A 19,109-nucleotide genomic window follows, 5' to 3' on the forward strand; every position below is an offset into this window, starting at 1 on the left:
AAAGCCGGTTCTGTAATCAGCAGGAAATCATCATCACATGCTTTCAGATGGAGCAGAATTTACTACACATAGCCGTAGTTCACTGACAAGTTACGCAAAAAAAATCGCAGATGATTTTATTGCGCGATTCTGAAATCGAAGAAATCGTTCATTAATATTAAAGTATTAATTTAATGACAGCTGTTTGCATAGCTTCTCAGTGAACTACGGCTCTGTGAAGTAAATGCTGCTCCATCTGAAAGCATGTGAAAATACCACATTTAATAACATATTTTTACTCCAAACTCACTTCATAATGTCAGTGGAGTGTTTGAAATAAATCCTTCTGTGAGATGACGTGGCTTCTTACACAGAATAAGGCACGCAACATATTTCATAGTATTTAAGCAGTGATAAAGGCATTGCATTATAAATATACTTTATTTTAATGAAAATTATAATAATAAGAACTCAGATAAACTGTATATTGCCATAGTCATGTGTTTATTAGTCACGTTGAATCAATGAAAGCAGTTGAATCTTCTGTTTATTCAGCTGCAGCATTTTCTGGGTTTCTTCTGCGAGGCGTATTTGGAGTTTCAGCGCGAAAGCATCTCTGGCCTTTGGATGGAGATTTACTGCTGATCACAGAACCGTGCTTCACTGAAAGATACGCATGACAATCGCCGCTTCTGTCGAATCGAGATCTCGATTCCATTTCGATTTATCGTGCAGCCCTAGTATTAGAGCAAATGGGAATGCAAAAATTATATTTGTTGTAGTTTCTGTTCACTACTACCCAACTTTGACTACTTCCGCTTCTGAGAATCCCAGAAATGTGAAAAGGGTCCATTAAAGCCAGTGCTTTCCCCCCGAGTGTGTCCTGAGAAATCACAGGCTCTCTGACGAGTTAGGCTCTGTAAATGGCAAAAAAAAGGACTGGAGAGAAGAAGAAAATTTGCCATTTGGAGATCATTATTATCATTATTATTTTTGCAATTTTATGTGCATGTTTCAATGCCCATGAAGGTTTTGTTGCTCTTCTGTCTGCTCCGATTTCCCTTCAGGAAGTATTTTGGCTTTCTGACACAGCTCAAAGCTTGTTGAGTCGATCTGAAATCCTGCGTCAGTCAAAGATGCGGTCTGCTCATCTCCCACAGTCCCTTGTTTTGCTCCTCGGCGCATGCTGCGCATTTCTTTGGCCTGCAGCTGGCTGTGACTCCATCAGGTTGCTAGGCAGCACACTTCTAATGCGGAGAAGAGGCGGATCTTCACGGGCTGCTGCAGTATCCCAATGAATCCTCCTTAGCCAATCAGAATATCGCATGGGAGTATTTCCTCCACAGGAAAGCCTCTTCTCTCTCTCTTTCTCTATCTCACTTTCCCTTTGACTCCCTTCTCCCGACTCTCTGTATTCATTGAGCTCTTTATAAAGGAAGAATTCAGCGCTAAAAGTCACTTCAGTTCTCCTCTTTTGAATTACATGGGCAGATGTCAGAACGGCAAAGAGCTTCAAATGGGGATGAACATTTTCTGGGTATGTGTCTTTTATTTCACTGAAAACTATGGTGCGATAATTTAAAGAATCCTTTAGAGGTCTTATTATGGTTTGGTATAGTTTGCTCAACTTTCTTTGCTAGTTTTATGAAAGCGTGACCAATAATTTGTGGTCTTCTACTTATGGTTATGCGGTCTGGTGAAACACATGTTTGTGAGGGTTGCATGTGTGGTCTGAAATGTTATAAGCTCACACAGCATGTTTGTGCACATCATGGTTTTAGTTTGGTTTTGGCTGCTTTGGTGCATCATCCCTCTCACTGACTGGATGACACGGGCTGCAACGGTCACCGTTTGAGTTATCTATGTTCATATAACAGAATTATTGATGCATTTCATTCTGCTTTGGTGTCATTTTACATGTAAGCAGTTATAGAATATGAAATGCAGCTCAAGTAGCCAGAAAAAGCAATTCTGCACAAAAATAAGATGTGGCAGGAGATGTGAACAACCATGAGTAAAGAGTCAGATTTAAATATTATATTATTTAAATATAATGTATAATATTATATTTGTTTACTGTTTCACATGGGGTTTTATATTAATATGATACAATGTTTTTTAAATAAAATGTTATATTAATGCTAAATTAGTTTTTATTAACTTTATTAGTATTATTTAAAAATACTTTAAATTAATATTAATATTCTATTAATATGTTACACTAGGGGCAATTTTAATATTAATGTTACACATTCTTTTAAATAAAATCAAAATATTTTAAAATGTTACATTTTGTTTTTTAGTTAAATAAAATATATTAAATAATATTTAAGTTCTTACATATATTATTAAAATTATATTAATATGTTTAACATGGGGTAATGTTAAAATCAATGTTATAAATGTTTTTTTAATAAAAAATTTTAATACTTCATAATGTTATGTTCATAATATTTTCAAATTAGTTTTCTATAATATTTTATTAATATTTAAATAAACCTTTTTTATTAATATTAAAATTCTATTAATATGTTACACAAGGGGCCATTTTTATATTAATGTTACACATATTTTTTAAATAAAATAAAAATATTTTAAAATGTTACATTTTGTTTTTTAGTTAAGTAATATATAAATTATATCTAAGTTCTTACATATATTATTATATTATATATATTATTAAAATTCTATTAATATGTTTAACATGGGGTAATGTTAAAATCAATGTTATAAATTTTTTTATTAAAAATGGAAATACTTCATAATGTTATGTTCATAATATTTTCAAATTAGTTTTTAATAATATTTTATTAATATAAAAAAACATTTTTTATTCATATTAAAATTCTATTAATATTACATTTTTATTTTAATAGTCACAATAATTATGTCATGACCTCCGTGACAAAGTGTTTAAATCCATAAAAAGGGGTCATTATTACTGCATTATTAGGCCTTTTGTGAGGGTACTATGTAGTCATTAATTATTTATTCATAACCTTTCATCGAAGAGCTCCAATTATAGGATGTAACCTCTGAGGGTTCAGGTTGCAAGGTATTACCCTAGTGTTACCTGCTGCAGCCTGCAGTTAATGAGTCTAAGAATGCCTTTGCCTCGTTTGTATTATGGACCACATCTGGATTCAAAGTGCTCAATGTGCTTGTTTGTTGATGCTGTCATCTCCAGTGACATCATCTGACATTTACACTGCCAGAACTTCAGCTGACACAGTCTGATGTGCAAAACATGCAAAACTGTCTGGTAATAATTCAACAGTCAGTTACATTTCTAACCATTGTGAAATCCTTACTTTGGTGACCCTAAATTTAGAAGTCTCATTTCTCAGGCCCTCAACCATCTGGGCTTGCCTAAATTGATGCCTAATCATTTTTTAGCTCACGACGCCCAGCGGTGAGCGATGCCTTTTGCTCGTTACAGCTAACGGATTTCTTCACTTTCTTCTTCTCCCGGCTCAGTGGGACAGATTTTAACCAGACACTGAGGCAGTTTGGGGTTTGATTAATTTCGCTCCTTGCTAAACGCTGCCGATGACAAATGCATAAGCCGCAAATAGCTTCCATCCCTGTTCTGGTGCTGAGACGGCTTTATCTGAAACAAACCCATGTCCATGACTATCGTTCTGCATGTTCTGAGAGAGAAATTAGCCTTGATTTATTGCTGAAACTAATTTTTTTTGAAATCATAATATTTTGCTGAGCTTGGATAACGCTGTTGATTGAGAAGGGGAAATTCCACTGTGTATGGTTTTGAAGGAAATATTCATTTTGAGTTGGGAGTTGAACATTTCCATGGTGTGGTTACTCCCAGTTGCAAATGCAATCTTTTTTGTCAGGACCGCATTAGGGATTTATCGTTCTTCTCTATTTATGCAGATGTTGCGAATCACCCTTGTACTTTCCCTGTTTCTCTCTTTCTGTAGATACTGTCTGATGAGTGTAAAAGGCTGTTTCACTGACTTCCACATCGACTTTGGTGGCACATCGGTATGGTACCATGTCTTCAAAGGAAGGAAGGTAAGTGTTTGGTAGTTAGTGGTGCTTTTACTATTATTATTAAGGCCATACTTATGGTAGGGGTTTGTTTATGCTATTACTTTCAAAGCTATTATGATTTTCTGCAAGATTGTCTTTGCTTGTGATCTGTAAAGATCAGCTATCTAGAGGCCCTGTAAATGAATCTCTTTCCAGTTTGCATTGTTGCGTCACCACTGGGGCTGCAGCGTCAGCAGGAATGGTGCATGTGTATGTGTGTGTGTGCGTGTGTGTGCATGTTAGGTGGAGGGTATCAAATAATAACCGCTCTGAAAGGTCAAAAAGGAGTGGTGGCTTGTGCAAGAAAGACGAGAGTGACACATGTATGACTGAAGGAACTTCTTGGAAGAGCTGTAGGAGTTTATGCCTGTTATGTAACCCTCCTGCTTTCACAAGAGAATTGAACCAATTTCACTTGCAAAGAAATTGCAAGGTTATCAGCTTAGTCATTTTTTGTCATACAACATACAGTGGGGTCCAAATGTCTGAGACCATTAGTAAAATGCTTTTATTTAGCATGTTTATTATTTAATACAATTTTACATTACATATTTTGGTAACACTTTACAATAAACCTCCTTAGTTTATTCTTCTAAACAAGCATTAATTAATCATAGTTAATGTTAATTGCAACATGTACTAATACATTTTTTAAATCAAAACTTATCTGTTAATATTATTTAATAAACCTGAACTAACAACAATGAACAAACAATGAACAGGTGTATTTTTATTAACTAGCATTAACAAATATTCATAAATACTGTAACAAATGCATTGCTCATTGTTAGTTAATGCATTAACTAAGGTCAACTAAGAAAGGTTATTTATTGTAAAGTGTTACCCACATTTTATTATTAGCTAATATTATTAGTAACAATTAAAAAAGCAGACTAGAAATAGTAAAGTGTTTTTAATTTTTTTTTATAAATCCTGAAACTTTCTGATGATTTCCAAGTATAAATAAAATAAAACTTTTTGACCCAACTGTATGTCTGCTTATTAATTCAATTTGTAGACATACAGTCTTTTTGTAGCATTTTTGTATTATAGATTTGATCAAGAATTGAAGTGAAAAGTTGCCACCTAGAAATCTTCATAAGTACAGAATCTTCCTAAGTTTGTCATATTGTTTCTTTGTTTTAATGTTAATATTTAATGTCCTACAACTTTGTAAACTTTGTACTTTATTTATTTCTTTGTATAAATGAAAACAGTGGGTCAGACTTTTGGACCACAGTGTCTGCTCGTGAATAAATGGAAGAGATAAATAACTTGCACATAAAGGATTAATGCTGACATGAGTTTGTGAATTATTCATTTCAAAGAAGAAAAATCATATCCCAGTTTAGAATCACACCTGCATTTCTCTCTCTCTTGTTCTTCAGGTCTTCTGGCTGATTCCTCCAAGCCCACACAATCTGTCTCTGTATGAGGACTGGGTGCTGTCAGGCAAACAGAGTGATATCTTCCTGGGTGACCGTTCAGACAGCTGCCAGCGAGTAGAGCTGAAACAGGGCTACACGTTCTTCATCCCTTCAGGTGACGCACTGAGCTTGAGTGTATATATTTAAGGAAAATGGAAGAGGATGGCTGTGGCAATGCCAAGGTCATGGGTTCGATTCCCAGGGAATGCTTGAACTGATGAAATGTGTACCTTGTATCCAATGAAAGTCGCTTTGGATAAAAGTGTCTGTCAAATGCTGAATTGTAAATGTAAATTCTGTTATTGTTTACTCACCTTCATGTTGTTCTGAACCCCCATGCTGTTTTCTGTGAAGCACAAAAGGAGAAATTCTGAAGAATCTTTACAAAGCTCTTTTCAATACAACAACAGTTCTTCATCATTGATTGTCTGTCAAGTACAAAAGAAGCACAATTAAAGCCATCCCTTTGACATTTGTGCTGTATTCCAAGTTTTATAAAGTCCTACGATACTTTTTGAGAGGAACAGACTGAAATTTAAGTAATTATTCCACTGAAATGTCATTTGTGTTTGTGCACGGATTTAAGAAAATAGCGGCAGGTTTGATTTTAGTGACGCGCATACGATGAAGAACGGAGAATGACATTATGAGAGCAGAAGATTTTTAAGCCCTTGTACATTTTCTTTCCTGAAATTGAGCATTCATATTTTTGCTCTCGTGTGTGTAGGTTGGATCCATGCCGTCTACACTCCAGAAGACACCCTGGTGTTTGGCGGGAATATTCTACACAGTTTTAACATTCCCATGCAGCTCACTGTCTACGAAATTGAGAACAGAACAAAGGTAAAGCATTCATTTAAAAATATAGATAGTTTGATGATTTATCAGTCAGCGTTTAAGGATCTGTCTTTTTAATTTGATGCATGTGGAAGGGAATTCTGATCAATGTGCATCTTTCGGAAGTTGTTTCCATTTACAATATTTATGAGTATATAGTACAAAGTGCTGGGTAGATTACTTACAAATTGTAATCCGTTACTGATTCAAAATTATGTGACAAAAATTGTAGTCAGTAACGGAATCCATTACATTTAAAAGGGGTCATATGATGTTGCTAAAAATAACATTATTTGGTGTATTTGGTGTAATGAAATGTGTTTATGCGGTTTAAGGTTTAAAAAACACATTATTTTCCACATACTGTACATTATTGTTGCTCCTCTATGCCCCGCATTTCTGAAACTCGTTGATTTTTACAAAGCTCATCGGTCTGAAAAGCGAGGTGTACGCTGATTGGCCAGCTATCCAGTGCGTTGTGATTGGCCGAATACCTCAAGCGTGTGACGGAAATGTTACGCCCCTTACCATACTGTGATGCCGTGTCCCGGCCGGTGCGACGAGACAAAACCAATTAAACCCATTACAAACTAGGGATTTGTTGCATCCAGTGGGGACATATTTACAGATTATAATGACTTATACTGTGTTTTTACGAGTTGCGTTGCGTATCGCGCCATGTAAACATAAAACCATGTCTACATTTGTGATCGGAGAAATGACAAACAACAAACGCTACTCTACATTGCTCAAAACTCGCGTTTGAATCATCAGTGGCAAATTCTTTAAATATGAAAACGTACTTGCAGGCTGTGAGTCAGAAGCGCCAGACTGTCCCTGCAAAGTTGGAATTGCCCCACTTTAAAGAAAAAACCTTTGTGCACAGCATTGTAGTCTACTCTCCCAGGATCAGGAAACAGTCCTACGAGTCTTAACTTTTATAAAGAATATCTCTTTAGGTTTGAGGCTTTAGTCTTTGCAATTTTAGGGATCTTATCTATGCACGAACAGCTTGTAACACTCCAAAGAGAAAGGAAAACTTGAAATTCCATCATATGACCCCTTTAACAAGATGACGTGCATTAAACGTAACATTACGTCCAAGTTTCCCAAACAGGGGTTTGTGAAGAAACTGCAGGGGGTTTGTGAGTTTAATGAAAAGCTAATAAATTAAATAATAAATTTTTTTAAATTTAATCATTTTATCATCAAAATAAGCACTTACTAAAAAAGATGAAATGTTTTATTTGTTTTCCTGCATGCCATGTGACCATTAACCAATGTCAGAGAACCATAAACATGCAAATGTCATAATTAATTATTAACTGATTACCTTAAAATCTCAAGTAAATATATTAGGTGAAAGAGTTTCAGCTGACAAAAAAGTTTGGGAATCACTGCATTACATGTAACTGTAGTCTGATTACGATTATTATAAAATGTAATATAATTTAATTAGAAGTACTTAATTTTTGGAACCAGATTACATGTAATCAGATCTAATTGTAAATGCCATTTATATTGAGACTGGTACTTGATGCTATAGATGTGGTTTCAGTTTTTTTAGACAAAAAGGACCAGCTTTTCCCTGTAGCATCACCAGAACCTCACCAGAGTGTGATCCCAAACTGCAAAAATTTGAGAGGATTGAGATTCAAAATATTAATTTTTTTTTGCTTCTGATTGGCCTGGATGCTTACCGTAAAAAGGCTGTTTTAGCGACAGCACTGGACACCTTTGATGTGTTGTGACATTTCAAAGTGACAAACCAGTTATGGTCGCTCACTTTCTGCTAGCAGAAGCTCCAGGACACTTTGATGTGCTTTGCAGGGCTTAGAGCCAGTGGGCCAGGCTATTTTTATATTTGCTAGACAGAGCAGCCAGAAAAGAAGACAGATCGTGGCACTGGCTATGTTGTTCCAGGGGCTGCATTATTGCAGTGCTCTAAATTTAGCGCTGGCTGAAGGAGGTATGAGGGAATGAGAGCACAAGCCCTCCATAACTCTGAGAATGTGAGTTTCCTCCCTGGAGAGGAGCCGGAATGGAAAGATATGTGCATGAGAAGCATCTTAGTCATGTTGTCGTTTTTCTCATACTGCAAGAGCCATCTATTATGAAGCCAGTTATATTAGTTTTATATGTAGGTTTTAGGTTCAACTTTATAGTAAGGTTTAATTTCTTAACATTAGTTAATGCATTAGGTATCACAAACAATGAACAGCAATTTTTACAGCATTTTAAAATGTAGGTTAATGCTAATTCATAATGTACTTATTCATAATATATTAACTCATGGTAATGTATACAACTTGAAATCTTAAAAAAATGTATTAGTTTATGTAGAAGTTAGGGCTTCAAGATTAATCAAAATAAAACCATAATCACAAAATAGCTTAGTGTTATTATCAAATCAAATCAAATTAATTAAATCAATATACATGCCACTTGTCACACTGAAGTATTATGGTACTGTTTAAAAAAAATTATATAATTTTAAATATTCGATTTTTAATCATTTACAAAGATATTACAATATTAATATTTTTTATTTTTGTAGTAGCGGTAATAATAATATTTTATCATTTTAATTTTATTTTAATAATGATGATGATAATTATGGTAACAAAAATAATAATTATAAAATAAAAAAATTAATATTTTACTACTACAAAAAAAACCCTCATAAATATAATAATAATAATAATTTATTACTTTAATTATTATTATAGTTAAATTGATATATAATCATAAAATGTTGGGCCAAATTATGCAGCCCTACAAACCAAACCTGGAGCTTTTCAAAACGAACAAACAAGCAAAATGCAATGACAAATTTTATGTCCAGATAAATATTTTATGTCTCCCCCCCCCCCCCCAAAAAAAATCATGCAGCTCTACTAGAAATTAACATTAACCAAGATCAATAACTGCTATAAAAGTCCATTGTTATCTGCATTAACTAATGTTAACAAATTGAACCTTATTGTAAAGTGTTGCAAGATTTGTTATAGAGTGGTAATTCATTGCATATCGGTTTCAGGTGCACTCCAAATTCCGCTACCCTTTCTTCTATGAGATGTGCTGGTATGTGTTGGAGAGGTACGTGAACTGCTTGACCAGACGTTCGCACCTGAGCCTGGAGTTCGGCGTTCATGCTGGTGAGTTGGCTAAACTGACAGCAATTTGCAGTGACAAACGTAATCAGAAGTAATTTTCAAGTGACTGACAGCGTTGACAAATGCACTGTAATGTGATCTGCCAACTACTAATGGGAGCGCAGACGTGAAGGTTGCATAATCTACCAATACACTGATACAGAATGTCGGCTAGCAACCAAAAGAACAGCAACTTGGTGACATCCTGCAAATTAATCAAAGAGCACTCCCTTTATAATCACACTTTACCAATTAGTGATTGGCTCTTTTATTCAGAAGGCGGGGCTTCCTTCAATAGAGCGGCCATATTGAGCATTGCATTTTTCCTCATTCAAAACTATAGGAGTGACACATCTTGGGTATTCTATAGTCTTTCCAGGAGGTCTGGCGGTTTTGAGCGGTAAGTAGATTCTAACTTAAACATCTCTGAATGGCCATCGCGTTCCAGAAATCAACAGATATATCTGTGATTGGCTACATTGCTCAACACTGCAAACATGTTACAAATGGAAACTTAATCGTTTTTATTTTATATTAGTTGTTCTTGTTGCTTTTCTACAATAGATGAATAACAATTTATTTGTTTTTAGATATTTTATGTTAAGATATTTATTTTTTGCGGGAGTGCCGCAAATCATTTTATTATGCCGCATCCCGCACACACAAGTCTCTACCCACCCGCCCGCACCCACCCATCAAGACTTGTCCCACACTGCACTCTGTTGTGTTGGGCACCGTGGGAGTGCAGGTCTCTAGTGTAAGCTGCAGAAACGATCCATAAATGTATCCATTTTAATCACTCTTACTGAACTCCACCAGTAGTGAGCCAATCTACTAAGTGAGCCCTTCTTTGCATTTTCAATCTCAGAAAGTACATGCAAGTTCCCATGTTTCCTAATTTCTGTCATACCACTCATCAAGTTGATTCCTAGGATTGCTCAAGGCCTCGTCTGGTCTTGGTGTAATTTTTGGTGATTCTTGTTTTCTCTTCTGATTTTTATTTAGCTGAACCCAAGCTTGTAACTGAGAGTCTTGTCTCTGCTCCTCGGCTGGATATGGAGGAGGACTCGTGTGAGGCGCGGTTAGAGAAGACAGAGGGGACGACCCAGCCCTCCTCAGCTGTCTCTCCCTATCAGACCTTCAAATCCCCGGCCAATGATTCTGAAGATAGCTTCAAGTCCCTGCCTTTAGAGTGTCCCAAGACTCCGTCTGGCTCACCTGGAATGGAACATTCCGGCAAATGGACCCACTTGACAGAGTTTGAGTTGAGTGGACTCAAGGCCTTGGTGGAGAAGCTGGAATCCCTTCCGGAGACAAAGAGATGCGTTCCAGAGGGCATCGAGGATCCACAAGCACTGTTAGATGACGTGAAGGTCTTCATACATTTTCCACTTGTCATTTGTTTTGTCTCTCACTCAATGCCTTGAATTGACATCACGATTACTACTGCCTGACTCCGTTTTTCTTTTCACAAGGAATAATAAATGGAAGTAAGCACCTGCTGGGTGGTGCGGTGTAGTTGTAGACCTAGACTTGTAGGTTCAGGTAGTAGGTTCAGACCCTACAAGGAACAATGCATTGCAATGCACTCAAAGTAAGGTTGTTGCATTAACTTACGGTGACATTGTGGATGGCTACACCAAGTCCAAGTCTTCAACATTATAAACATGCACAAGATTTGAAAACAAATCAATGCATTTCTTTTAACTCCTTTATAGTGCTGGGTGGTATTTTTCAAAATTATACCGGTTTCACGGTACATTTTTTTTCATGCATGACCGGGTGTTAACCATATTTTCTACTGATTGAGAGAGGAAATACTGCAGTATATTGACTTAGAATGCCCTATTTTGCTGTCATGATGAGTGAATATTGTCAAAAAATACCACACTAAATAGTGACTAAACACGACCCCTTTTAGTACATGTTAACCAGAAGTCACTCTCATTTATAATCGCGGCATCGTCTGATAAAATCATCATGCATCTACACTAAAGAGCGGCTATGCGGTTGTTTTGGCTATATAACTTTTTTGTCTCATGCAGCGCACTGCCTGCGTCTGAGTAACAAACAAAAATAAGTGCATGTGATATTAACAGACGAACTACGCTCATATTTATAATTCCAAACAATCAGTAAGCGACATGTGCTAGGAAACGCTGTTTTGTACTCATTTATTGACGAATGCGCTGCTTCTCTGCCACTCACTGACTGCACAGAACAGACACCGAGAGAGGTGATACTTCTCCGGGAAAGTCAGACCGGCGAAATCTTCCAACTGAACCATAGCTAAGGTTTATCCAAAAAAAGTTGCTAGGTTTGTCAGTATGAATATTCTATGGAAAAAAGCCGCTAAAAGGGTCTGAAAGATGCAAAATCTAGTGCTAAAGTCGCACTTGTGGGTGTGTGAGATGCGGGAGCTGATGGCAGGGGGCGGTGGATATTTGTGGCGGTCAATGTGGATATTGTGGATGAGTTCTTCTGTGTCATCACGTTCTATTAGTTCTACAGCTTCAGTTTCGGAACTTTCATGCTTAGTAACACATACAGCTGTTCCCTCAACACAGTGCAACAATGAAAAGGGACCCCTTTCAAACAGTGTCGCGTTCCGAACGTTGTTTAAGCGACATACACCGGTATTGCGGTATTTTAAAAATTAATATCATAGCAAAAATAAACACCGGTATTCGGTATGAACCGGTATACCGCCCAGCACTACTCCTTTATACCAAATCTGAAATATATGGTTATCTGTTTTATTTAAATTGGTAGGCTCATTTGTAGGAAATTATTTGATTTAAATATTTCAAATATGTTGTAAAATATTAAAATATGTTTTATTATATTATAAATAATAAAGTATAATTTATTATATATTAAAACACAAAATATCTGCACACCAAATATTTTCGCACACCAAAACTATTAGCTTTTTTTTGTTTGTTTTATCATAAAAAATAAAAAGAATAAAATACAATAAAAATAGTGTCTGAACTTTTTTTATATAGGCTATATATTTTATGTTGTTCTCAATTTTGCTTTATGTCTGCTTCTTGAACAGGTTGTGCTGAAGGAACATGCAGATGACAATCCAAAGTTGGCCATCACTGGTTCTCCTATTGTATGCTGGCCGAAGAAGACAGGCAAGGTATGAATGTTTATGCAGAGTGATTAGAAACATTAGTATGTGGCTGAGCAAGATTGTTTAACCTAATTTTAAGATCATTAATATGATTTACATATTGCAATGTTATCGGTTAATTATACTTTAGAGTAAGACAGATATGGACCAAAACGTGTTATGCGGTCTCCATTCCTTCCTAATTTTGCCCTCTTCAGATTCATGGTTGATGTTGAAATTAAGAATACGTTTAGAGGATTTTTGTTTTAAATGCCCCTTTTTGTTGTTGTTGTTGTATTACCAAAATAGTTGTGTTGTGAGGTGTAGATTCTGTGGAAATATTATTTGCAAAGGCAAAGCGGAACTTTGCCTTAGTATTTCACTGGAATGATGAATCAGCTTCAGACACAAGGGAAGTGTTGCCAGTCCCCCAAAATTAGACCTGACCAATCACACGCAAATCTGCGCTTATAGACTTGTTTTAGTTTATTTCCCTATTGACTGTGACACATGCGATTGGATGTCGGCTTTTGTTCTCCCCCCACTTCACAACACTAAAACTGTCTCGACTACTAAGCCCAGTTGTTGAATTTTCGCCTCCGCTTTTTGTTGTTGTTGTTGTATTACCAAAATAGTTGTAGATTCTGTGGAAATATTATTTGCAAAGGCAAAGCGGAACTTTGCCTTAGTATTTCACTGGAATGATGAATCAGCTTCAGACACAAGGGAAGTGTTGCCAGTCCCCCAAAATTAGACCTGACCAATCACACGCAAATCTGCGCTTATAGACTTGTTTTAGTTTATTTCCCTATTGACTGTGACACATGCGATTGGATGTCGGCTTTTGTTCTCCCCCCACTTCACAACACTAAAACTGTCTCGACTACTAAGCCCAGTTGTTGAATTTTCGCCTCCATTGTGTCTGTCTTTTGTAATAAAATACCATCTGTTCTTATACTGCCCCAACTGGCCTCTCTTCTTTACCCCATGACCCTGTTTGATCACTTCTGTTCTGCATGCTCGCTTCCTATTGGTTGTGTCTAAGCTGTGTTGGCGCATATTAAAGAGCCTGTTTTGCATATTGCACACCCATTGGCTCTGCTGCTCTCCTCTCCCCTCCCACTTCTTGGAACTCCCCCTGTTGCATATTCATGAGCATGTCTTGCGCTAGCCTGTGTGCTCTGATGGCTAAGAAACAGAAGAGAGCAAGTACTGCTCACTGCAGAGCCGAATGACCTCCAGCTCCCCCTCTCTGGATGTCCAGCTCCACCTCTGTGTGAACTAATGGGTGGAGTTATGTTTAGCGATAGGGTAAAGGGTAGGGTTAGGGAGTGGTTGGGTGTCTAGCTCCACCCATTACATCCAGCGAGGGGGAGCTAGAGCTCCAGCTCCTCCCATTTGGCTCTGCAGCGAGCACCCTCTCCAAGAGAGGGCTGTGCCATCTCGCAGCCAGTAGCAAGCCAGAGCTAGTTAGCTAAGCGCTGAGAGGACTCTAAGAGCCATGGCCATGTCGCTGATCGCTGACGAGGAGGATTATGAGAACTCGGATGCTGAGCAGGTAGTAATGTTGAGCCTATGGGTCCTTAGCCTTAAGAACAGAAGATGCAATAGGTTGCATGTAGCAGTTATTTGTGTATATTTGCAAGTGTAACTGAAGTACACGTGATAAGTGAGCTGTCAGAGCTGTCAGAAATGTTTATGGTGAGCGCTGATAACTACATATGACTAACACACGAGTTCAGTTTTGAGCCTGGTGCTCATTTTGATCCAGTTTGACATTGTTTGATGTTTATTTTACAATAGTAAGGTCACACTTTTGCCATTTTTCTCACTGAACTTGAATGAATATCTCAGCAGGTTGTTGAAACATGAACCTAAACTAGCATTTCTTGATGCTGTAAGATCTTGTTAGGTACTTTCAGAAGTTGCAGATGAAAGTGAAATCAGTGACACTTCATTTGTGGAAGCTGTGATATTACTATGTGATATGATAGTCATGCTATGTTAGCCACTACAAATGCTTTCTAACTGTCACAGTTTATGTTTTAATGCACACTGCAGTGTTTCAAAGGCGTGTGGGTTCTTTCAATACTTTGCATATGTCTGTTTGTGCGGCTGCCCACGTGAGACTCTCCCATCGCTTGTTTTATGCTTGCGGTTGGGCGAATCTTTGATTCTCTTCCAGGGAATCCTTTTGTATTCCTCTTCTGTTGAAAAACTACAAATGCATTTAGCTCCAAATGCTGTCGCCACTGAGGAAAGGATGCAGCTGCTAGATTATCGTCATTTAATCCTCCATCATTAAGAGGAAATCCATCTTTGTGGCTTTTGTAAAAACGTACAAAAGTATGTTTGTCCGATTGCATACATTTTTACTCTCACCGCTCATTCCAGATATTTGTATAGATCATTGTGTTATTCAACTTCCTCAATTTCCAGGATATTTTTAACTGTTTTGGCCACAGCCCAACAAGGGCCTCTTTGAGCCGGTCCTACAAGATGAGCGCATGGGGGAGGGGTGGGACAAAGAACCAACGTGAGTAAAAACAGTCCAGACATGTTCCTGTTGTGAACATATTTAGTCCTGGACCTGTAGTTATGAAATTATATGTGCATACTGAATCAGACATAATTTTTTGGGATATTAGATCTTGCATACATCAATACATCTGGTCTTTGATGCTATTTGACAGTGTATTGGTGTAATATTTGCCAAGGAGATATTGGTAAACCACTATTTAAACCTTAAAACACTTTCTTATTTACTAACTTGTCAAGTGACTTTCTTGGGGGCGTAGTAGTTTTGTGAGTTTAGTGTTAAATATCAAGTGTAACTTCACACCCTACCAATTAAATTTGCCCTGCCATCTCTGCAGCTGGGTGTGATTTGTTTTTGCAGTATAATTTTAATGAATATTAATTTGGATTATGTTCTTAACAAGTAGGACAATTATTAAATAATTAAATAAAAAAAATAAAAATCACTTTATTTTAGCCAACATCCAATAGTTCCAAAAGAAGTATGTTATCAGCAAAACTGATAAACGATGAGTTGGTTGACCTCTACTTGGAAACTTTGATTTTGGGTGATGGTCTTGTGGGACGTTTAATGAATTTTCAAGGTCCCGTCTTTAATCTGGGTGAAACCAGCTCTTACAAATGCAAACTCACGACATCCAACACATTAACAAGAGACATTAGATTTGGCCTGGAATGTTTTTCCCACTGGCAGCCACATAACTGTCTCCCTCTTCACCGGCTCTGCTGACCACATGCCTGTATTTGTGCTTCTGTTTTCCTCCATCTCAGTTTCATAACACATCACATCTGAGATGTTGTGAAACAGCAGTTTCAGCTTTCTGATATTTGTGGACAATTTCAAGAACTCAACAACAGTATGAATGTGGTTGCCATTTTTTTTCTTTCATTTCATCCACGTAGGAAAAACTCATGTGAGGCGAAAATCAATTCTACTACAAGCATCAAATTCAAAGCTCTGTGCAAACAGGACTTTTGACTCTGACTGAAGAGCTAATTTCAACTCTCTGGGGCAGAGGAATCCACTTAGACTGTTTAAAAGCAATGTACCTATTGAGGAGGTCGGGTTGAACTTTCCCCCTCTGGCTAATGTGATTGTTCATGTTTTCCTCTCCATTACTGAAGGTTCCTAATGAGTGTGGAGGCCAAATTCATTCTCATCAATCACCCTGTGTCCCATGGTGCCGTAGGAAAGTCTTGCTGTGGGTGCTGGGACAGGCATGGCTTCTGCTTGATGTAATTGGGACATGGCAGCCCATGGGATGTGGAATATAGCTGTTTGAAGAATAATTCCCTTTGACTTTCTTGAGAGTATATAAGTGTGTATGTATTAAGCTTACTTATGATTTATAGTCTAAATGCACTGTTGCCATTTTCGCATGATGGCCAAGAATAACATAAAAGACGAGTAAAAGCTCTATCAAAAAGGAAACAGAATCAATAATGGAAAGTGCTTCACATTAAGGAGATCAAATGGCAAACATAAATACGCTTATATTCATTCTGACATCCCTGCTACTGCTGCTGCTTTCTCCTCTGTTGCATAACACGGCTAAATCGGTGTTGGAATATTTGTGTTTCTAAGGAAACACAGTTTACGTTTATGAGAAATGCTGTTAGGAATAATATTCGTTGGCTGGTTTAATGCATGTTCCTGCAGCTGTATCCTGACTTATTGTTCTTTAATTGACTCAGAATTAATAACAACAGGGAATGTCCTCCAACTTTACTTGACTGACACTGTGGGCAGATTTTTATCAGTGTTCACAGAGTAGTAAAAATACTTTCTCATGTTCAGTGCTGCTGTTCTCCAAGTGCCTTGAGGGCATATAAACAATTTGAATAACTGCACATACAACTAAATCTGAACCATATGAACCCACTTTCAGAGTGTGGGGTCTGAAAGTCGATAGGTCTGTGTTCATTATGTTTGCATTCCCTTGACTGTGTGGCATTGCATTGCATTACTGTTAAAGTCAGCAAGCAGCTCTTAAACAGATCATGTTCATCATGTTCTGGTTTCTAAAAATGTTCAGTTTGCTACATGTAAAACAGGTTGAGAAAAGTTTAATCTTGTTTCTCATTTTCCATTCTGTGGTTCTATGTTTCAGCCACGGCCGCTTAATCGGCCAAAATCAAAGATGGGCTCGTCCCCATCGGCTGCTGCAGGCTCAGCAGCGGGAGGAGGGAAGCTCTCGTCCAGCCGCGGTTCATCTAATGCCCGGCGCAGACGGACACGCTGCAGGAAGTGTGAGGCATGTACACGCAAAGAGTGCGGGGAGTGCCACTTCTGCAAGGACATGAAGAAGTTTGGTGGACCAGGCCGCATGAAGCAGTCCTGTATCATGAGACAGTGCATAGCGGTCAGTCTGGGTACTCAACATCAGATTTGACCCTTGATCTGCTGAATGACATGTCTGAAGGAACTAACTGCCACACTTTCTGTGTTTTGCAGCCTGTTCTACCTCACACTGCTGTGTGTCTGGTGTGTGGAGAGGCTGGGAAAGAAGACACGGTAGAGAACGAGGAGGACAAGTTCAACATGATGCTTATGGAGTGCTCTATCTGCAGCGAGATCCTCCATCCAGCATGCTTGAAGGTTGTTTTCCTAATTAGTCCACCAAACAATTGGAAAATGTAATATCTGAGCCATAATGGCATCAACAATTTTACAAACATACAATGTTGTTCTGTTCAGTAGAAACTTATTCTGTTCTGCTGTTCAGGAGAAGGATTCTGGGGGTGTTGTAAATGACGAGTTGCCAAATTGCTGGGAGTGTCCGAAATGCAGTCATTCTGGAAAGACAGGAAAAGTAAGCATCACTGTCCTACCTAACAACATAAAAACATAAGCCTAAATAATGAAAATGGTGATGATATTGCTAACTCTTAGGTAGGGATGTAACGATTACCGGTTTGACGATAAATCGTGATAAAATACCCCACAGTTAGTATTACCGTTTCATATTTTAATTATCACTATAACCGTATTCGATTACCGCGATTTGAACAACTGAGGATAAATAAATACTGTACTGCACAGGGACTAAATTTTGTGTGCGGTCGCACTGGCGCGACCACCGCATTGTTTAACTTATAAGCGCTGCATTTCTATTGCATGTGAGAAACATCAAACGGCAAACGAATCTGAAAGCATAACGAAACTGCGTGACTCGTTTGAGCTGCGCAGCTCTTCGAGTGTTGAGCCTGGTTTAGCCTATACTTGCCGCGTCAGGAGCGTGAAGCTGCCTGCAGCAAAAATTATGCGAATATTGAGGAAACGATGGATGGGTTTCATGCTAAAGTAAAGTAAAAGACCGCTTCTTAAACCAAAGGTGAACATGTTGGTATTCTTGTGGGACAAAAACATGCAAGCACTGTCACGGACAGCAAGTTTAGTTTTACTTTTCTTTTTGTTTTCATTTTGAAAAGCTTGTTATCTTTGCTGTTTACCTCACGTTTGGCTATAGAGGCTCTCTTTTTTATTTATTTGATTCCTCAGTGTTTGCCAAACGTTCTGTAATTTATTAGTCAGTATATAATACAGCATGTGGTGTATGCCATGCATGCCTCGTCTTATTCGTTTTTGTTAATAAACGTTTTATAAGTTAGTTTGTAATTTTATCTTACTGTTATTTATAAAGCAGATAAATACATATAATCATTTATTAATCAATTATCATTTTGACTTGGCCCTTTTCTTTATTTAAAAGCTGAAATGTGAGGTTTACCATTTATGAAACTTTTTCAAAGCTTTATTTGAACATTTACATTAGATATTTGAACATGCTATTAGATAAACTGTTGTCAGTCATGTTGTCATTTAAAAGCCGGACATCATTGGCAATGTTATTGTTTTAGTTATGCAAACAAAAACTCATTTTATTTGTTGTTTGTTGATTTTAAATGTAAAACTTGGTGAAATGATTTGTGTGTCAGTACTTTTTGAACATTTCCAGCACATTTTAACAATACCGTGATAATACTGATAACCGTGAT

At 37.4% G+C, this 19,109-nt stretch overlaps 1 protein-coding gene across 1 annotated transcript in view; it reads left to right on the forward strand.

Moving 5' to 3' along the window:
• LOC107558119 (lysine-specific demethylase 2B-like) overlaps positions 1-19,109 on the forward strand; it is a 34,184-nt gene that overhangs the window by 10,300 nt on the left and 4,775 nt on the right. Inside the window, exons 7-16 of the mRNA XM_016241733.1 lie at positions 3,921-4,014; positions 5,421-5,574; positions 6,187-6,302; positions 9,337-9,454; positions 9,795-9,851; positions 10,457-10,824; positions 12,513-12,599; positions 17,222-17,473; positions 17,566-17,709; positions 17,837-17,923. Coding sequence (XP_016097219.1) covers positions 3,921-4,014; positions 5,421-5,574; positions 6,187-6,302; positions 9,337-9,454; positions 9,795-9,851; positions 10,457-10,824; positions 12,513-12,599; positions 17,222-17,473; positions 17,566-17,709; positions 17,837-17,923 — 1,477 coding nt within the window. The remainder of the gene's footprint in view (positions 1-3,920; positions 4,015-5,420; positions 5,575-6,186; positions 6,303-9,336; positions 9,455-9,794; positions 9,852-10,456; positions 10,825-12,512; positions 12,600-17,221; positions 17,474-17,565; positions 17,710-17,836; positions 17,924-19,109) is intronic.

This window comes from Sinocyclocheilus grahami, unplaced genomic scaffold (genome assembly GCF_001515645.1).
Source record: "Sinocyclocheilus grahami isolate Dianchi unplaced genomic scaffold, SAMN03320097.WGS_v1.1 scaffold632.1, whole genome shotgun sequence".
Classification (NCBI taxonomy): domain Eukaryota; kingdom Metazoa; phylum Chordata; class Actinopteri; order Cypriniformes; family Cyprinidae; genus Sinocyclocheilus; species Sinocyclocheilus grahami.